We start from the raw sequence: 22,711 nt of genomic DNA on the forward strand, positions 1-22,711 counted from the left end.
GGTCTGTGTGTTAACTTGATTTTCTTTGAGTTGGTCACATCCATTTTAGAACTGCGCTTCTTTTAACTGTCAGGTTTAGAAGCTATTTTACTGAAAAAAGTTAACTTGGAAATGTTTTTTTTTAAATTTATTATCATTTGAAGACACTGCATGGCTACTGTTTGTATTACTACTACTTTCTGTGTTTGTGGCACTGGACAAAACTGTGAGGTTATTTTGACGACCTTGTTGAGATGGAATTGAACATTCACCTATTTTTGAAACTAGTTTGGGGATTTTGTAGTTCTGAAGTGTGCTCCTGCTTTCATCTGCAAATTCAGGCCGACATTCTACCAAAAAAAAATAAAAAATTGGTTAATGGCTGCCATTGTTCTACCAACCTTGTCAAGCATTTTCCTAACGAAAGCCATCGTGTACACACATGTTTGAGGACTTTCCTAGTGTCTACATCATGCAGCATCTGAAATTCTTTTAGATTTTCTTTCCTATTTACACTCTTTTTCCAAGTAGTAAAATATATCAATCTAAATGTCATCCACTTTAGATGGAAGACAAGCAGCAGCTATTTCAGCACATAAGTTTATCAAATGGCATGGACAACTAACAGCAATCAAATTTTCAATTTTACTTTTCATAACAGCAGCCACACCACTTTTATGTCCCATCATCACTGGCGCATTGTTAGCGCTTAGTGTCAAACAGTTTGAAAACGGGATGTTGTTTTCTTTTAAGGTATCAAGTAAAATACCAACAATATTTACTCCTGTTGAGTTGCCTTTGAGAACTGGTACTGCCAAGAGCCTATTTTGAATTTCAAGCTTGTCTTTACTGTGGAAAGTAACCACAATGGGGTAAAGTTTGCAATCACTTTCATTACTACCATCGGTTGCGATGGAAAATGGTGTATTACGTAACACAGATACAAGTTTCTCATGCGAACTTTGATCCATTTGTCCCAATATTGCTGCAGATTTGGTCCTCGCACAGCGATATTTTTTGGCAATGTCACTATCGGGAAACATCTTTCTAAAAAGAAATAAATCAGAGTATTTACACAGCTGAACCTCAAAATAAATGCAACCTTAACAGCTTATTAACAGTTGCGTTGCCACTAATATTCCCCCTTGCTGATGCAATATAATTATGTAGTTAAAAAAATCTCGGGGCACCGAAAAATCGTGAGGAAACACCTTTTTGGCGTGAGGGCGTGAGATGGACCTTAAAATCGTGAGCCTCACGCCAAAATCGTGAGAGTTGGCAGGTCTGCAGTAGGTACAAATTTTTTTATCTGATAGTCTGTTCTTAATTTGCTTAAAAAGTTACAGAGAATTTGAAGACTTTTATCTTAACTCTTTCGGTGCAGCGTTTTTACTCGTGAAACTACCCTAAGTGCGTAATTTTTTGAAGAAAAAAAAAATAATTAAAAAGTTGAAAATTTTTATTATTTTGTTTTACTTGAAAATTAGGATTGGTGAAAAATTTTAATATTATTTTATAATTTAATAAATTGACAGTTTTAAGAAATATATTAGGCTTACCAAGAAATTTTGTCACATGATAATTTTTAAAATCATTAATTTGTTTTATTAGTAAATTGATGAATAACATTACTAGAAATAAATATCAAAAACTATTATTTATAAAAATTGAACTTTTATAATTTATTATTTAGCATAGCTTCGAAAGTTGCGAACGTATAAATGAGTAGTTGCTAAAACACTATTATATCATGACAGACCTTTTTTGACACTAAATTATAAACAATATTTTACATAAACATAGAAGTGCATAATAAAATTAATATAAAAAATTATGTTACATACAATCATTTGGTTTTCTTAGTCCATAGTTTTTGGCATTCTTTAGTAGATATGTTCAGGAACATTTGATTTTATGTAGAACAATTATTTTACGCAGGATAGTATTTCTTTTACTCTATCTCTCTTCAAAATGTTAACAAAAACTAAATAGAAACATATTTTTAACACATAAAAAAATACATAAAAAAAATTTAGTTTGTTTAGCAATTTTTCGTAATATTCTTGTTTTGATGGATCATAAAAACGCTTACGGTCTGCCATGATTTCTGCCATGAAAAAAGTTTTTTTTTTTCTTACAAAAAATTGCAATGCAAACTATCTCTTTTGTCTAATACCAAAAAAAAAATTCTCTGAAAATATTGCTTTGTAATAATTTATAAATCATGTATCCTAACAAAATGGAATAAAAACAATTATTTTACGCAGGATAGTATTTCTTTTACTCTATCTCTCTTCAAAATGTTAACAAAAACTAAATAGAAACATATTTTTAACGCATATAAAAATACAAAAAAATATTTAGTTCGTCATTTTGCCATCATTTTTGCTATACAAATTAAATAATTTTGTAAGATAAAGATTCTAAGAGAAAAATATCACAGCAACAATTCAGTGACATTATCAGTATTATAACAAAGAAAAATTTATTTTTTATCCACTGAACCACCAGCACACTAACTCAAGTATTTGACAATTTCCTCAACAGATTGCTGGCTATTACAGACGTAGAAAATAACCAAGCCGGGAATAAAATCGACTTCCGCACTGAATTGAGTGTTGCAAATCGACATTTGTCGATCACAGCACTTTAAACTAAGAGGATAGCAATCGACTACAGTCGATTTCATTACTGAAAGAGTTAAGTATGGCTTTTATTTGAAATGCATGAGTACTCTTTTTTTCACCAAAAAAAGATTTTCCTATAACAATTACTAACAGTAAAAAAATGTTTAACTCATATTCAGTTATAATAGAATGAATGCTTCTCCTAAATGTTTCTGGATCAATAAAAAACATTTTGTTATTTTAGAATGTCGATTGCAGATAATGGATTGTACTGGTAGTTTATTTAGGTTGCTGAACGTTACTAGGTCCGAGGTGTTGGCTCAGTGGGTAGAGATCCTGGCCAGTAAACAAAATGTTACAAAGTTAGATTCCCGACACCAGGACTGGATGTTTGGCTGTCCCTTTACCTCCGTCCCTGGTGTTGCTTGGGGTCAGCTACTCAAAGACGTTGGTGGTTCTGCCAGGCCAGCGAGAGCAGCAGCTGGACCACGGGAGGCGAGGACGGGGGCTCGGAGAGAGTGAGGTTCGACGACCACGTGAGCTTCATCGAGACGTGCAGCGGGCGCTGGCGAGGCCAGTCGCCGTGCGGGGAGAACCTGTCGGGCGACGACGACGCAGCAGACGACCGGAGCCGGTCCAGCTCGTCGTCGCTGCGCAGCGTGTTCTTCCACTCGTCGTCGGTGGACGGCAAGAGGCTGGCCAAGCACCGCAAGCCCGGCGAGGGCGCCGGCACCTCCGCGGACGGGGAGCCCCAGAGCTCGGCTCGACAGACGCCCACGCTGCCCGTCATACCGGAGCCCTCCGGCGACCAAACCAGGATCCAGATACCTTGCGAACACGTGTAGTCTTGCTTGTGCGTGTGTCAGCTCTTACTCTAAATCAGCAGTCTCATTTTCTCATGTTGAGTTTTACACAGCAGCGTAAATTTTTGTTCATGAATGTCTGTTAAAAAAATTTCAAACTCAAATTGCAACAAAATTTGTATTTGTTTTGTTATAATTTATATGTTGTGAGTAGTTTTAAAATGATACATTCAAAAATTTTCCTAAGAGTATTGATTTAATTTTTTTAATGAATGAAATTTTTTTAGTTTATTAAATGTGTTTGTTACACTTTTGGCTATGTTTATGTCTTGGTTTAGTTTTGGTTTATGAAATGGTATTTATTGGAAATGTGTAAAATGGTTCTGAAATCTAAAAAAATTGTTTTAATATTTAGGTTTTTTTTTATATATAAAAAGTTTGGTGATGCAACTTTGGTGATATACTAAACTAGCTGCAGGTGACAATAAGTTTTAATGCAACATGGTTGATTTTTTAAAAGACTTTTGATACAAGACTGAATTATGCTTCAGTGTGTCAGCATCGTCAATATATTAAGTGTGTAGTTCATCATTTTGGGAAACTACATTTAATTTTGTTCCTATCTTTAATTGGATGCTTGTGGAAAGTAAATATTCGGGAGATAGCTTCTGTTTTTGTGGGAAAAATCTGACTGAATTTTTTTATTACTACATATCACTTGAATCATTGTTCAAGTAGGCAAGATATTAGCTTCTTTGTGCTTGATGTGCCAAAAACCATGATGAAATAAGTATGCCGTAATGATGTGTATGTAAATGTATGATATACAACAGTCACAGTAAAATAAAATACATAAAGTTTTTGCATGCATACAGATTCACACGCCTGTTTGATGTTCCTTAAAAATTGTTGGTAGGGAAGTGGCAATTTCCATAGTATTTTCATAACTTTGAAAACTTTAAAATAAACCAACATTATAAACCAGTTTTTTTTTTTTTACTGTATATGTAATAAATGCCTTTGAAGGCAAATCATTCTGTTGTATGTTGTTCTCGGAATTTTATTTTCTCCCACAATATCTTAGGTTTGCTGTTACTTTCAATATTATGCCAGGCATAAATTTGTACTAAATGTGTCTGATATTTAAGAAAATAATAATTTTTTTTTAACTAACTTACCTTATTTTCTTTATTTGAATTTATTATTTAAAGTCCAGTACATAAAAATTTATCATGTGTTGTAAGTCATGGTTATAAATGGATAACACAACTCACACACCCACACTAGTGCAAGTCTCCTCACAGGTGAAAACCTTAGTGAACCAACATCTGCTTCAAACAGAAAGATTGAGTGTATTCTGTGCTTCCTAAATGTTTTAAATACAGTACAGTATTATAAAGTTGATTGTATTTTACAAAAAAAAATTGTAGTTTTAAGGCACTGGCAAAATATGTAATAATTAGTTTGTAAATATTTGTATTTTGTTGAAAAAATTAATTTTCAAACAGTTTTTTTTAAGCATAAACAAAATGTACAATGCTAAAAAAAAAAAAAAAACTTACTAAAATACTGTGTTTTTGCTTTTGTGCTGTATCAGAAAATTAAATGTGTTGGGAATGATACAAAAATTTTATTTTTTAAATTTTACACAAAATTAAGTTAATACAAGAAGACTAGACTTGCAAATGAATTTTCAGTACAATCTATAATGACTCAAATTGGATTTACTAAATCTTTTTAATCCTGAAAAATTTGAGCCTACAGTACACCTGCTCAATTCTCCAAACTGACAGCCAAAAACACTTAGGTTTTTCCTAACCGTCTCTTTCATGTTCTTGAGATACCATTTATGCCAATAAAACTTGTGTTTTGGTGTACCATGCAAACTCAACAGAAAATATCTGCTGTAAATATTTTGCATTCTTTTATTTCATACTATTAAAGAGACTGTCCAACTCTCCCAAGCAAGCTCTAGTGAGTCATGAAAGTTCTGATGCCTTAATCTTTTGTGCATAACTGTGTGATTTAAAACTCATACAAATCAAATCAGTGATGCATGCATGTCATCTTCAATCTGTTCAAAGAGGAAATGTGTACTACCGTGTTTTATTGCATGATCATCACACATTTTGTGATCAGATCAAGGTTTAAATAACAACAAAACTGTGCCATGGAAATTATGTTTAATTAAAAAGTACAGTATACAAACTCACGCCAAACTAAAATTAATTAGTCATTCAACACGAAAATTTAAAACAAAAACTGTGACCCGAATGGCAATGGAACAGATGAAGGTTATAACATTTAAAATGGTGTTTACAAGTGTAACGTTTTCCACCCCCGACTCACGTTTGTTCGGGCGCCATTGGTTGTTGCACAACTCCCCAACCAAAGGGATTTTCCAGCGGTTCAGTGGTTACCGAAAAATGGCTACACAAGAGTCTGTCGCATCACTTCCACTCAACCCACTCGCAACACGTTGATCCAGTCCTTTTTCAGTCTCGCTTCCTTACTCCTCCCCTGTGCACCTTACACCCACGTTTTCTCTCAGCGTCCCATCCTCCATCTTCAACCTCTTCTTCCTCCCTCCCCTCTTCTGCCGGCACTCCGTATCCCTCCGCCACACTCCAAATGAGGGAATTTGACTTCACCACTGTTTAGCAAGCTCACTTATTCTAACGAAGTCTAATTTCAGAAAATGTTTAACCACTATTATTGACGTCCTACAAGTTAGTTCACGCGCAAAAGTTTCAAGCTAAAAAATAAGTGGATCAGGGCGCAATAAAGTAGTTCCTAGCCAATAACAGCCCCCTGGCTGTAGACAATACTGCTATCAAAGTTGGAAAAAAAGTGGCTTAACTGCCATTTTATCAGGGCATGGGGGTAAGCTGCAGTCCACCTCACAACCCCCCAGATAAAGTCATCCTAATGGGTGACTCTCACAACATTCAGATGGCTTTCTCTCTCAGCAGGCTCACGTCAGTCACTGCACTAGTAGTAGAGACACGGAAATTTCGCGAATCGCGATATCGCGAAATAACACCGCAATTTACCTTAATTCGCGACAAAACACCGAAATCGCACAGCATCGAGAAATAAAACTGATAATAATGAATTAGACCACCCATGCAAGACATCGCGAAAAACAAGTAAACACGACGTTGACGGCACATCGCCATTTTTCTAAGTTTCAACATGGCCGCTTTGTAATGAAAGTAAATAATGATTTACAGTATTCCCGTCACGTAATCATTACAATTTGAAACGAAAGCAGTAATTGCAATCATAAACTAATTAAAAAGAGAAAAATGTACCTGAGCATCAACACAAAGTTAATAAAAAATACCGGCGATGTTTTCAACACAATATAGCTGCCATGATTTTCAACCCGCTGTATTTACACATTAATCTTGTAGAGAAATATAAAATTTTAATTCTTCCTTTCATGTTGAACAGTTAACAACCTCATGCTTTCAACTACGTTTGACTGGCTTGGCAACCTACTCGTTAGAGCTGTAGGTGTAGCAAACTGTATGTATTCGGTACTGACTGAGTAACGGGTGCGCCATCTAGTATCGAGTAACGAAACGTTACACACGGCTGGATTTCGTTACTCGCATTTTTCGTATGTTTTACGCATGCGCGCGCATATTCGATGAATTTACGTTACAAAGAACGATGTTTGTTTATTAAGTATAATATGGAAATTTGTCGTCCAAGTTTTTTACTGTTTATAAGAAAGTATTTTTTACAAATTAGAAATATGTATGTTTTTGTTATTTATTATCGCGTATTTTCACGTTTTTTGTTGTTTTTATCTTAAAAGAGATAATATAATAAAACCGCTCTAATGAGATTTAATTGTTTCTTGGTTAACAAAAACTGTTAATTATCAAATATTGTTAATTGTTTATATTCTATTTATTATTATTTACGTGACGTCATACTGTACGCGTACGCAATACGACTCGATTCGTTGCTGCAAAATAACATTGCATGTTATGCGGTATCAGAAGTAACGAGTAACGTAGCGACACGATAGTAACTAGTACTAATTGTTATAGTAACGAATACATACGGGTACACTTTTTTTCGTTACTTTTACACCTCTACTACTCGTAAACATGAACACATGGCACTACGCCGATTGATAAGCAAAATCAGTGACCTTTAACTGCCGTAACTACACTTCTCAGCAAATCCAATACGACCGCAGAGCAAGTGAATACGGCGTCAACGGGACAAAGAACAGCAGCAAGAAATATTAAAAGAATACTAAGTTGAGACATGCCGTGCCGAGGCAGCGCGCTAGGCGACACCGGGCCGTGCCGAGGCAGCGCGCTAGGCGACACCGGGCCGTGCCGAGGCAGCGCGCTAGGCGGCACCGGGCCGTGCCGAGCTGTTTCAAGCCTACAATTTTTATTTGCCAATAGTGTTGACTTTAGAGTGCAGTATACGAGTATACGCCGTGCCACTATTATTTAGCCAAGCAAAACTTGTAGGTCATAAAACCATTCTCAAAAGTTAAAGTAAACATGAAAAACCAAAACAGCGAAATAAAACCGAAATTTGATTTTTTCAAAACGAAATTTAAGGAAAAATAAAACCATTTTTACGGGACTCTAACTAGTAGCATGATCAACACAAATAACATTCCTCATTCTCCTCTATATAATAACACCACTTATCTACACAGGCTCTTAGTTGTCCTGGCTTCTAGTCTCCCACTAGGGTAACCCAACCATGTTGCCCCTACCACATGAGATCCAGTCATGGCCCCTTTCTTTAACACCCTCAAATCACATGTCACAAAAGTAAGGCTTCAGTAACCCTTGATGAAATATACCCCGCACTTCATTATTTTTGACCCCCACCAGTTCCCAAACATTCGGGCCCACTGCCTTGCTTAGCCTGAAAGGTCCCTCATAGAGTAGGTGAAGTTTCTTGGTTTCCTTCTGCAAATAGTTACTTTTCTCACTAACTCTGAGTAGTACTAGGTCCCCTACCTGGAATCTCTGAAACGGTTTACTTTGCTGCTGACCCCTCTTTAACGCTGCATGCTTCAAGCGAAGGCGTACTTCTTTCACCCTATCTTCCCTACTCAATTCATCGCCTGCAGGAAACACACATTGTCCTGCTAGCTCATCCCGTTGTCTTTCATCTGTCACAATCTCTCGAGGAGAGAACCCGGTCCCACTGTGTACCTGCTCATTAAGCACTCTGTTGATGAGCGGAACTGCATCAGCCCACTTACTATGGCTATCATGGCAGTAGGTACGCAGCAATCTCCCTATTTCCCGCATGACTCTCTCACTAGGATTGCTTTGGGGATGTCGGACAGAACTGTAAACTACTTCTGTTCCTGCCCAGGCACACTCCCATCTCCACATGTCTGATGTAAATTGCGTCCCATGATCACTAAGCACCCTCTTAGGTACCCCATACTCACTGAAATACTGATTGATCAGCTTGCTAACACACGCAGCTGCGGTAGCTTTCTTTAATGGATAACAACAGACCAGCTTTGAGAACACATCCAACACTACGAACAGATACTGAACACCGCCCCGACCCTTTGGTAATGGTCCATACAAATCAACTGCGATCAGCTCCCCGGGCACCTCAGGAATAATCGGCACCCAACTGCCCTCCCAGCTCCTATTCAGATACTTGGCCTTCTGGCATATGTCACAACTCCGTAATATCTTCCTAATACTCTTCTCCATGCTCACCCAGTAGTAGCTATTTGTTGCTAACCAAAGAACTTTCTTGGCCCCAAAATGACCATTGCTGCGATGCAAATGCCAAACAAGCCTTTTCACCCAGCACTCAGGAACACATAACTTCCAGTCCACTGTGCCTGCCTTTTCTTTTCTGAAAAGTAACCCCCCAGATAAACAATACCACTGCTTTAAATTTTCTGCCCTTGCATTACTTCCCACCCGATTGGTGGTTTCCAATGACTTGATCACATCACCCCACACAGGATCCTCTCTCTGCTGTTCCCCTAGCTGACCAAACTCAGCCACCAAGATCTCGTCTCGCTCCAAGGTCATCCCCGCCATCACTGGTCCCGTGCGTGGTTTTTCCTCCAGCACTATTTTCTCCCCCTCTATCACGGTGCGGCTCAACAGATCAGCATCTTGGTTTTCACCCCCCTTCACATACACTATCTCTAGACGATATTCCTGCATTGCTAAACACCAGCGTGTTAGCCGGCTTCCCATTAACTTGCAAGACATAAGGAACGAAAGCGAATGGTGGTCTGATAATACCACAACCGAGCTACCTAACAACAGATTACGCAGCTTTCCCAAACCCCACACTACGGACAGACACTCTCTCTCAGTGACTGTATACGCACGCTCCGCAGGGCTCAGCGTCCTACTCAGCAACCCTATAAGCTCCTCTTCCCCCTTCTCGCCTCGTTGAAAGCACTTCACCCCTATTCCGTAACTGGATGCATCAGTGCACAAAAAAAAAGGTTTGTTCATGTTAGGATGCCTTACTATACAGTTGTCAATAAACAAGGCCTTTGCTCGTTCAAAACTGTCTTCACACTCCTGCTCCCACTGCCACTTACAACCTTTCTTTAATAACCTGAGTAATGGTTCCACAGTATCAGCAAATCTTTCGGCAAACCGCCGGTAAAAATTACACAACCCTAAAAATCCCTTCAGCTCCTTGACTGACTGTGGCCTAGGAAAATCTTTTATTAACTTTACTTTATCAGGGTCCGGTCTGATCCCCTCTGCACTGAGCTGAAACCCCAAAAACTTTACTTCTCTTCTCAGAAACTTTGACTTGGATAACCTCAGTGTCAGGTTCACCTCTCTAAGCCTACACAACAGTTTATCCCAAATTTGTACATGCTGTTCAAACGTCTCTGTGGCAATCAGAACATCATCTACATAAGTATGCACCACTGACTCTAGCTTGGGTCCCAACGAAGCATCCACCGCTCTGCAGAACTCCCCAACGCTATTTGGTAGGCCAAAAGGGAGCACTTTAAATTGATACGACCGCCCTCTGTACAAAAAAGCTGTATACATCCTATCTTCCTTCTTTAGTGGTACCTGCCAATACCCTTTTGTGAAGTCGGTCGTGCTGATATATTTACTGCCGTAAAATGATTCAAACAGGGAATCAGGTTCGACCGGGCTTTGCCTGTCAGGCACAATATGATCTTTCACCCCCCGGGAATCAACACAAATTCGTACACTCCCGTCGCTTTTCCTTACACAGACAAGCGGATTGACAAATGGGCTGTTCCCCCGCTCTATAATACCCTTCTCCACCATTTCTTTGATCTGTCTTTCCACTTCCTCGCTGCATGCTCTAGGTATTGGGTAACTTTTCCCTTTGAATGGGGTGGTTCTGGTCACCGGTATGGTTGCAGTATACTCGGTTGTCAGCCCTGGCTCGTCGCTGAACACATCGCTATAGCGGCGCAGTACTTCCCGCAGCTGCTCTCTCTCCCCTTCACTCCCCTCCTCACAGGCCACCAACACACTGTCCAACCTCTCCTCCCAGCCACTCAAGGACACCTGGCTCCTGCTTATCTCTTCCCCTCCTACAGCAAGCGCTAGTTCTCTCTCCTCTCTCCCCTTCTCCCACTCCTCTACGTACTGCACTCGCAGCGACCCCCCACCCCGCTCGAACACCGTTGTGCCCTGCAGCATTCTGTATTCTTTAGAGCTTACGAAAATACTCCCTGTCACAAAGCTTACTACTACTTCGTGCGTTGCCATGAAATCAATGCCAATTATTATTTCCTTAGCTAACTGTGGGATGACCAAACAGTTTGCAAAATACTCATCTGGCCCTATCTTGAAATTCAGATATACCTGTTTATTTACTTTCTTGCTTTTTCCCCTTGTTGCTCCTATTATGGTTAACTGCGGCACCGGAAGTACCGGAAACTCATATCCTAACCTGTTTAAGTTCTCCAGAAACTGTTCGCACACACCAGACACTTCCGACCCGGAATCAAACAAGATTGCCACACCCTGGTCTCCTACCTTGCATACCAGTTCCGGAATGATTCTGCCTTTCACTACAGTTTCTGCCTCGTTTAATAAAAAACTTCTATCGTCAGTGAAAATTACATCAATGCTGTCACGGGTTTCTGCCCGGTCAACAGACTGCCTCCTATCAGTGTGGATCTGCCTAACCTGGCAGCTTAGGCTAGGCGACCCTCTCCGTTTCCCGGAACAGCACCGTCCTTGTGTTCATTGTTTTGATTTCTGTCTGTCCTCTCTCCTGCTCCGCGCCCTTCACCGGCAGTCGCCCAGTCTCCCTTCCTTCCACCCCTCCATCTGTCTCTCCCCTGTCCTTGCCACCCCCCTCGCCAGTTGCTGTTGCCATCGGCTGGCCTGCCTTCTTCCTTGCCTTCCCCCCTCACATTCCCGGGGTGACCTTGGGCGTCCCTCCCCTCCTGCGCTACTCCACTCCATCCGTCGCCTCTTTGGCCTCCGCCACTTCCCCCCATCCCACGCTCTAAGCGATGGTCTGTGTCACGATTTCCTGTCCTGTAAAATCCTCCCCCCTTCTCACGCAGCGCACTGAGCCTATCCAACTCCTTCAGCACTTTTCTAAGTTGCTCAATTGTCGTGATTTCCTTGCCCACTAATGCCTCCTGCACCCGCAGTGGTGACTGTGTGTAAATCATGGTTATTATTTCCTCCTCACCTAATGGCGTGTCATAGTACCTGGCTCTTTCTACCACACTACTCAGATGGCTCTCCAGGCTCCCTTCAACACACCGTCCCCGGTACAGTTCAGCTCTATCAGTTCCCTGAATTCTCTTGTCCCAGTATTCCGCGGTAAACTCACGCTCGAAGTCAGCAAAATTTGCCATTCGGTGGTCACAGAGCCTAAGCCAGTTGCTACTACCCCCTGTTATTGACCTCTTGGCCACTACCAATTTCTCCTCACTCCCACAACCATACATAGAAAAAAACTCCTTTAGGTTGCTGGTATGTTTACGCGGGTGTACATTTCCGTTCCCGGTGAACTTCGGTATGTCACGATCGTGGTACTGTGATGCACAACGTCCACCCCTACTTGTGTTGTCCTCCCTGGTCTCTCCCCGCTTGTTTACTTCCCCCTGACTTTCACAGGTAGCTGTTTCTACTGCTGCACTTCCCAGCCTGCTTGTTCGACTCCGGTTAACAAGCTCACTTTCCCCTGGCTGCACCCTGACCTCCTGTTCCAGCGCTAACATTTTATTCCCAAGCCTTGTTATTTCCTGGCTATGCTCAGCAACTTGTCCGCTGACCTCCATCCACCTTCCCTCTCCCTGTTCCTGCCCACTTTCTACTACTCTCAGGCGATTTTCAACCTCACCTAAACGCAGTTCACAGGAGTTCTCAAAGCTAATCTGCCTAGCCATCACTTTATCTCCTTCCTCCCTCATTTCTTTTCTGAAAGCACTCATTTCCTCCCGCAATCCAATAAACTGATTATTCTGTTCACGAAATTTGTTCTCCACCGTTAGTTGGAATGATTGCTGACCTTTGATAATTTCCCTCAACATGTCCATGACTTCACTACTTTCGCTACCTTGCGGAGATAGCGGTGTGCTGTCGGCCGCACTGGGTGGGCTAACAACGCTCGCGCCAGCCCCTTCACCATCTCTCTCCCTTCCCCTACTTTCCCCTCCTTCAGCGGTTATCCCCACATCCTTCTCATTCCCGTTACTCCGTTCTGCGTCACCCCTCGCGCCACCGCTACGAGTATCTACTGGGGCCATGACTGTATCCTGTGTTTACAATACTTAAACCACTTGCACAAAGGTTATATAACTCCTAATTACGTAACTATGTTTACCCTTATCCACAAAACACTCGAAAGCAGGACAAGAATAATAAGCAGACGGCCATAGTTCTAGAACACAAAGAACTATTGTTTCACAGGAGCTCGGCTCGACGGAAAACCACACCATGTGACAGTTACTTATTTCCTCCGCAAAACACAACTCCCTCAAAAACCCGCGGAACTCAGCTCATCCATCCAGTCTCGTATCGGCACTTCACTCATGTTTGTTATGGCAAATTACACTGACCTTAATCATCCTGTTTCAGGAATACCTTACACGCAGCTTCTCCTTTGTTTCTCTTCTCTCGCAGCCATATTTCTCCCTGAATACTTCTTTCTTCAGGTCCCTGTTCGGGCGCCAGCTCAGTTGTAACGTTTTCCACCCCCGACTCACGTTTGTTCGGGCGCCATTGGTTATTGCACAACTCCCCAACCAAAGGGATTTTCCAGCGGTTCAGTGGTTACCGAAAAATGGCTACACAAGAGTCTGTCGCATCACTTCCACTCAACCCACTCGCAACACGTTGATCCAGTCCTTTTTCAGTCTCGCTTCCTTACTCCTCCCCTGTGCACCTTACACCCACGTTTTCTCACAGCCGCCCCTCCTCCATCTTGACCTTCTTCCTCCTCCGTCCTCTCTTCCGCCGGCAGTCCGTATCCCTCCGCCACACTCCAAATGAGGGAATTTGACTTCACCACTGTTTAGCAAGCTCACTTATTCTAACGAAGTCTAATTTCAGAAAATGTTTAACCACTATTATTGACGTCCTACAAGTTAGTTCACGCGCAAAAGTTTCAAGCTAAAAAATAAGTGGATCAGGGCGCAATAAAGTAGTTCCTAGCCAATAACAGCCCCCTGGCTGTAGACAATACTGCTATCAAAGTTGGAAAAAAAGTGGCTTAACTGCCATTTTATCAGGGCATGGGGGTAAGCTGCAGTCCACCTCACACAAGATAGTATACACATCGGAAACTTCTTATTTCTGTTAATTAAATAAGGAATCAGTAATATTCTAACAGTGTGTTTCAACTTAAAAATATAATTTTATATGGGAAATGAAGATTTTGTGCAATGTCTACATGGAAAAAAGTTACGTATATCTTATGGACAAGATTGTGGGACTGAAATATTTGACTATTAGATGGGAAATGGCATTTTGAGGGAATGTCCAAGAGTTTTACTGTTGTTTCTTATAACTATCAACACCGCCTGATTGCAACTTGAAAACTGTCCTGTGATCTCTGGAAAGGTATGGTTTATTATCTACACAAAGCGTTTTGAATCTTACAGCGGGACCAAAAACATTATGCAACTTTTATGCGATAAAACACAGTATGTCTGTCCACATAGCCCAAAGTGTACTTTTTAACAGGTTGGATTTTTGGTGTTACCATACTCTACATCAGCATTTTGTTCAACATGGCTACTGCAGTTCTACCAAAAAAAAATCCCTGACACTTCCCAGAAAAAATTAAAAGCTACAGCCCCATAAATTGTATCAAATTATTAGGTAATTACCAATGAAATGGTGACATGTATCAAGTGAAATGATTTCCAGCCATGCAAAAAGTCATTTGAGCAAACCAAAATAACACAAAGTCCAAACACTGGCTAGTGTGCAGCGACTAACAAGTCCATGACTTTTTGTTTACTAGAAAATGGAACATAATTTATTAATAAATGAATATAGTAACAGTTTATGTTTTGCACGTTAATATTTTACATTTGCTCAGAGCATCAAATTGGCAAATAAATAATGAATCGATTTTCCCTTAAAGGAAGCATTACAGGCAAGGATGTTTATCTATATTAATTTCATTTACTCACTTGCTATAGTGTTATAGATATTTTTATTGAAAACATTAAACTCTTGTGTTTTAGTATTCATTCTCATAGGACAGTAGTAATTTATCCTCCAACTGCAGCTCCATCAGTGGCCGATAGTGGACGGCGCAGGAGTTGGAGTGGGTGTGTCGCTTCTCGTATTCTTCTCAGGCACTTGAATAATATCCCTGTTACAAAGCAGCTGGTAGCTGGTAATATTGAAATGGTAGGCTCGACATCCTAGGTCATAAGAGATTCTGAAAGCATTGATGGAATGAATGAGTGGAGGGAAAACTGAAGTACCTTGAGAAACCCCAACGATGCAAAGCAACGTCCACCACGTTTCCTACTTGTGAAGAATCAGTGTTTGGCCCGACTGGGAATCAAACCCGGAACGCTCTTGTGCGAGGCGCGTAATTCGACTGCTGTGGGGGCTGCGGTACAACTGGATCAACAGTGGAGTTGCGTACTGTGGTCAAAAAGCTGCAGCATGTTCCTTGAAATTATGTAATTTTTCATCATATTGTACATTTTAAGACACTGGTGAAATCTCATTACAAGGTACTGCATTCTGAAAATACTACTTATTATTAAACTATTACATGCAAAACATATACATAAGGATCTGAAAATTTATAATTTAAAGTAATAAATAAAATGAGTACATAGTTTTCAACCTTACAAAACAAAAAAAAATTGGTTGTCTATAAAGTCGGTTTAGGGACGATAGTTTAATGTGACAATGTCATAACAAAACATTGATGAAATGATTGCATACTTTTATGAATAAAATTGAATCATTTTTATTGAATTATCACTATTTTGTATGGATACAAAGAAGGAGTGAAATGAAATCTACAATTTAATTGATAAATTTACTTTTATTTGCACTATTAATTCAAATATGTTTATTACTTTAACGAAGAGATTATTTTAACTATAACTTTTATACATGTTTGCTATTTAACTTCTTCAATCTGTGTTATTCTGTTAAGGATAGGACGATGATAGGAAAAGTAGGAAACGAATGGAAGTGTTTCAAGTTTAATGTGCATCAAAAAAGTCAAATCGATGGTTGTTCCAATCGAGTGGAAGAGAGATATTTGCGCCACGGACTCTGCAGCAATGCTAGGAGGAACTGGTTAGCAAAGAGCTATGAAAATGTTACATTGAAATGCATGAAAACAGAATTACGCCACGGACTCGGTCGCAATGCTAGGAGGTTCAGGTTAGCAAAGAGCAATATAAAATGAGCACAACAGGACACCGTGTAATGGGACAATGTGCATAACGGGACACTTTTTTGTGCGTGCAGCCGGCATTCATCAATTTATTAGACGTCACGTCAAAAATACAATTGACAAAAAATATTATATTCACAAGCAAATGATAGCCAAATTGGACAAATCAAGTTTCAGTGGGTTAACATGTTAGTGAGACATTAGAGTTAATGCTCCTTGCAGTGCCTTAAGAGCTAGTCTTTTAAGTGACAGTTGAATATGAACTCCTCCATGATTATCAGTTTCCATAACTGAATGTACCAAATTCACTCAAATATAAAACACCATCAATTCTAAGACATATCCCTCTTTGATCCTTAAGTTTCTGTAAATGAAAACATCTACATCCAAGCATAAAACACACTTCTATTTAAGTAACATGATTAACTGTTTAAAGGTGAATGGTAATACTGATGCATCAGTTCTAATAAGTTTACTAACTCCAAAGCACTGCCCTGCAGGTTTAGCACATACAGTATTGGTCAACCTTGATTTTATGTGCTTCTGCCTTAATTAAGGAGAGGCTGTTTTTTGACATCCACAGTGCTGTGTCTTTTTTAAATAAACAGGAAAAGTGATTTTCCACTTGCTGGAAGTTAGGTGCCATTTGGTATACTAGTCTATAGACATCTTACAATTAGTTCAAAAATTACTACATACATACAATCCTTAAAAAAAAACAATTTAAAAAACAATTATTTGCACTATTTTAAAATTCTTCAAATTTACTATCATACATTCCTCAAATGGGGTAAATATGTACAACTGAATATTTACATTTTAATTTTTTTTAATATGTTATTTTATAAAAGATTTAAAAAATTATTTATTTCATTATGATACTATACTTACAACAGTAAAGGCTTTTTTATTACAGAAAAGTTTGGAGCCTGGCAGTGATGGATTACAGATTTTGCCAGATTATTGAATATCTTATGTAATTTTTAGTGGGATAAGCAAATAAAAATTAATTTACAGTATAATGACATTAAAAATTATTGACTCTATTGCCAGGAAAATACACTGGGCATTAATGTTCAAAAAATATCTGATATTACGTTGGTGCCATCCTGAAAAAAAATTCAAAAAATGATTGGCATGATCAATGCCTCACCAAACAATGCAGGATTATAGTGTGCCAATTGTAAAAATAATTTATTAAAATTGCCAAGTTAAATAATTTATATTACTCCAGTTATACATTAAACTGCATAGGCCACAGAAACCTTCCTTCTTTATTTAAAGATTTCTACATAAAATAAAAGTTACAAAATGCTATTTTCAAAAAATTTTCATATTGTAACAAAAAAAAACCTTATGAATTCATATAAAACTATGACATATGCTACCCATATTACAAATAATTGTTGTAACAGTGTTTAAATGATATATTGACATTCAAAACATTGTTTTGTCATAAATAAAAATACTGTCAGTATGAATAACAAATTTCTGTACAATATGCTATAAAATTTAAATGTTATAATGATAAATTGCAATATTGAAGTTCCAATCTTGTGGATTAACTGATCAATTTCATTTACAAAAATTCATATTCTGAATCTTTTGATTTTAGGCTCGGAACTAATGAAACCCTTGTATTGTCTATTTAAAAAAATTACAAGAACAGAGTCATTTTAGAACAGTTTATTTAGTAATCAGGAAAACCACACAATATTGTGCCATATAGCTACACACATATTCCGTAAGCATAAGCGTGAATGGCGTGAATGCACAAACAAAAAATCTTAGGTAATTGGTATAAAGCTGTATGGATAATGAAATATAATATTGATAGCAATGTGTAATCTAGTATTATTTGATAACTGTCACAACAGGATAACGAACTGTTTCACATTGGTCTAGTTTTTATATCAATGGATATTAAATAAAGTTAGTAAATGTTTTTAACCATCTAAACTTCAATTTTATTCTGGCTGTTGGTGCTGGAAACAAACATTTTTGCACGGTGACTGATACGTACCAAGATGCTCCTGCAACTTTGCTGTAATAAGAAATGAAAACAACATACAAACAGGATTTATGGTAAAATACAGAATATATTTAATTTAAGATCCACGCAACAACTAACATATAATTGCCCATCATAAGACTGTAATGACTGTATTAACAACTCACTTAAATTATTGGTGCAAAAAAAAGTGCATTTTACACGTATAGGCCTACCTACTTTGGAGTGAAAAAAACTGCTGTTTACATTAAATTTTTTACATGCACACACTTATCTGCATCATGAATCATTCATAATATTGTGTAAATACTGTATACTATAGTAGATGCTGATAGAGAAAAATCAGGTGATAGGTTTAGAATGTCTATTGTTTGTTAATATTGATCAAATACCAATTTCGCTCATGATGTGTCAAAAATATTTAAACATGTTACACTATTAAAATTAAAATTAGGTCTTCAATAATAATCTTATCTCTGAAGTGAAAAAAAATATATACTTCCCTCTCGATAAAATCTTTTAGTTTAACCTCCTATTAACGGAATATGACTTTCTTACATACAAGGATATTAATTATTTACCATAAATCAAATGTTTTCAGTTGACAAGAAAAATGTGTTTATTATCTAATATACTATGACAATTATTAAATGTGCAAAGCAAGCAACTGAGGTCCAATCATTACACACACAAACAAAATATCATATTAAAAATTTTTTTTCCTTCTAATTTTTAAGAATACTTAGTTTAGCAAAAAACACACACATTAGGTACAGTACGAAGCACTAAAAATATTTTAAATACCTAATAAATTTTTACACAAAAAAATTTAATTTATTTTGAAAGGTCCGGAGCACACTGGAGTAGATTAACTTTAGTTATTACAGTTTTTTTTTAGTTCTGGATGAAATTATGGGCGCGGCTATTAAGGGGGAGGGGAGGAGATCACCCCATTGTCCCTGCCATAGGACTGATAGCATCTCAGAGAGGTAACATCCCGCTTCAAACCGCGGCAGCCACCTGGCATATGTAAGCAGACAACTGAAGAGATCAAAAATATTATTTTTCCCAAACAATGTTAACTCATAGTTTTTGCATCTCTCTTTTATGCTAAAAACAATTGTCAAATTAGTTTGGGCCTACAGCTGGTAAATATCATTTGTACAAGTGAACTGAAAGATGAAAACAAGTTATTTAATTTTGCTTTATACACTCTGTGGTGGCAACGGCAGTTATCGTACTAACCTGAAAGGCCTGAGGTCCATTTCTTTTCCTCCCATTCATCTGAACCATCACAGCAGTCACAAATACCATCGTTCACCTGGTAGGTTGGTATTGCCCTAATATCTGCCAAAACAAACCATTTTCCAAATCTTAACATTCCCTTGAAATAATATGTAAAAGGAAACTTCACACTGCATGACTTGGGTTGGATTCGCAATATAGATTCGCTCTCTCTCCCTTTTTTTTTTTACAAAAAAAATCCCTGCAACTGACTACCTACAGATAGTGTGACCGACGGGCAGATGATGACAAAAGTTTGTGATTCCAGCCTTATTTGTGTTCAATGAACATTTTCCACAGCCCTGTTTGAGCGTAACGGTATGTAACCAATGTATATGCTAATGTGACACCGCTATAACTATGAATAGGTACCTACATTATTTAATTTATTACATATTAACGTGAAACAAAATGAAAGTATTCCAATGCCCACAACTTTAAAAAAACTTGAGACATTAATGATTTACCTAGCATAAGTCTATTATTACAGAATATAATAGGCCTAAATTATGAAAACATGGTAAAGATATTTCATAATGGATAATTTTAAATTGGTTGACTCCCTGGACTTTTATACACAGTCAACCATCTAATGTGGTGTAATGTATAAACTGCCTTTTACCCAAACAGTATATAAATCAAGATTAATAGTTTTTACAGGTTGGAACTCAGAAGATGTTATTAAGAGTTTGCCTGTTTCCCTAACTCTGGTGTTTCATGGCTCCTCTATCTTAGGGTTTCATTTCAGAAATGATAAGTCAATTGGCTTTATGGATACGACACCTTGGTGGATGTTAGCACTACCCTTATAAATTATTAAAGATGTACTAAATTTAAGTGTACAAAATTAAGGCTTTAAATATATAGTGTTAGCAACTCTCTTAGATGAATGTATGAGTTCCTAAAATGACAGTCAGTTGTTTATTTTGGAAGGTTTCCATAAAATACTCTGCAGAATTTATTTTATAGTCAATGTTTTATTTCTAAAACTGTATTTTAATTATAAATCACCAACCTATGCATCACAATATACAAAAGTACATGTGTTAATGATGTACTAACATGTGATACTGAAGAAATCAAATGTCTAAAAAAAAAAATTAATAATTTTGCAATTGTCTCACCTCGGTATGAACCTTCAGTTGAACAGAAAAATACACCATTGTTACAAGCATTAGTTCCAGGCTCATCACTTCCATCCTCTTCACAGTCACAGTAATTATCGTTGACTTTGTCAAAAGAAATTTTTTCACCACTAGTGAAACATATAAATTTGTTATTTGCATCAGGTTTGTATCGTCTGTCTCTTTGATGAACCCCTCTTACAGACAATAAATGTTTTTTTACTGACACATAGCTGGCCGAAATTTTTACATTTTTTTGTGGAACAATTTCTTTAGGTAATATTTGTTTCTGAAATTTTTTATCAGCAGGGTTCACCCTAAACAGTTCAGTGCTGTAGAAATATTGATAAATTAAAAAAAATATGCACACAAAAACCGTACTACAAAAAGTAACTTTAAGTTTTTTCCTAAGTATCCGTTTCACTTTAATTAAAACTTTCATTTTTTTATTAAAAGGCAGAAGGTGCTAAAATGACGTTTTACTTGTGAGTATTTATAATATTATTTTACTCACTTTCATTAAACATTTATTTTTCGTAATTAAACACCAGAAAAACATCAACATAAAAATATGTGAAATCTCTTTTCTTACACAGTAATTATCAACCAAAAAACTACTATAAAAGCACTCGATAAAATAATACAAATAACTTTATTTGATAAACCATAAAGCATTTAAACGGTTTATTTACAAACACAGCTACAGCTGTTCATAGTCAGCAGTATGACCACAATTTTCAACAAAAAATCTATTTGTAAAAATAAAATTTTTATGGATTTTTCATTGTGGCCAGAATATCAAAAAAATTAAAACTTTCTTACAAAAAATTATCAATCAGAAAGTATTCGTCGGACTAATTAGCAAACCTAGTAACTCCCTGAATACAAATTTTACAAGAGAAGCAAAAAACTGAATAACTTTTTTGTTTGTACTAAATATGTGTTTAATTCATCACATAAAAGTTAAAACACCCCCTGACGTTTGTCAACAAACTCTGTGACAGTTTTTAATTATTAAACCTTTTTTTAATGGAGTTACGAGGTTTTACAATCATAAATTCAAACTAAATATGGAGATACGAGGTTTGATAAGATATAAATCTTCTTATAGGCGTAAACTTAATATTTATAATAGAACAATTTTGAGATGAATAGTTATAGCACCAAATATATTCGTGTATTATAAAAAAGTATCTCTAACAATACAAGGGTTATTTCCGATATTGAACAGTAAGGACAGTGTACAATACACAACAGCAATATTGTATAGTACATAAAATCAAGATTGACTATGAATTCGTTTGAAAGAACATCAAGATAAAACTAGCTTTTAAATACTGATAACTGAGGCAATAAATATTACTCCAACAAATTGTAAAAAAAAATTACCCCTCAGAAAACCAATGCTTCAGTTTTGAAAAGGAAGGCTATCATAAAATAAGTGATAGTCTGACTCCATAGTTGTTTTCAGGGACTGCAAATGGTCGTATTTAGTTTTCTTTATCTTCAGCCTCTCAGTGTACAGTGCTGGCAAACAATTAAATGGCTTATCAGTAGTGTTCTTTTTGAGAATAGGCAAGTTCTTCCACTCTTCTGTGAAACCCAACTTGTAGGAAATAACCCCATCTGGAGTGTACTTCAAGGCTCTGATGTCGGTAACACATGGATCCCCAGTTATTCTGCCTGGTCTGATAGAGCTATACACTTGAGCATGATCAAATTAAAAAAAAAAATAACTGTGAGGCAAATAATGAACTTCATATGGACGTGGATTTCTGTGTGCTTCCCTGCAAGTTGCAATGTAGTCAGCTGGAACATTAATCTTCTTGTTTTTCAGCTTATTTTTTTTCTTCGAGTGCATGGAGTCTGCCTCCATTTGTGTGTGTCCGACCTCCAGAAACTTTTTCTTTATCGTTACACACTTTGTCACCGATATCTGTAAGAGTGCATTGGCGAGAGTCACATTTATGTTCTGATAGCAGCAACCATCACTATACA

General features: G+C 37.5%; 1 protein-coding gene and 1 long non-coding RNA gene across 5 annotated transcripts in view; one reads left to right on the forward strand and one right to left on the reverse strand.

Moving 5' to 3' along the window:
* The window catches only part of LOC134543176 (E3 ubiquitin-protein ligase RNF19A-like), a 254,720-nt gene extending 249,683 nt beyond the window's left edge, over positions 1-5,037 (forward strand). For all 4 annotated transcript variants that reach the window (XM_063388062.1, XM_063388064.1, XM_063388063.1 and 1 more), the window contains one exon: positions 3,071-5,037. In XM_063388062.1, coding sequence (XP_063244132.1) covers positions 3,071-3,451 — 381 coding nt within the window. In that variant the 3' untranslated portion in view covers positions 3,452-5,037. The remainder of the gene's footprint in view (positions 1-3,070) is intronic.
* Positions 5,038-15,953: 10,916 nt separating this feature from the next.
* LOC134543002 (uncharacterized) lies at positions 15,954-21,451 on the reverse strand. The gene is made up of 3 exons (XR_010076873.1): positions 20,714-21,451; positions 19,551-19,652; positions 15,954-18,338 (listed from the first exon to the last, which is right to left on the reverse strand). It is a non-coding gene; the product is annotated as an uncharacterized LOC134543002 (long non-coding RNA).
* Positions 21,452-22,711: the final 1,260 nt, after the last annotated feature.

Source organism: Bacillus rossius (assembly GCF_032445375.1).
Source record: "Bacillus rossius redtenbacheri isolate Brsri chromosome 9 unlocalized genomic scaffold, Brsri_v3 Brsri_v3_scf9_2, whole genome shotgun sequence".
NCBI classification, from domain to species: domain Eukaryota; kingdom Metazoa; phylum Arthropoda; class Insecta; order Phasmatodea; family Bacillidae; genus Bacillus; species Bacillus rossius.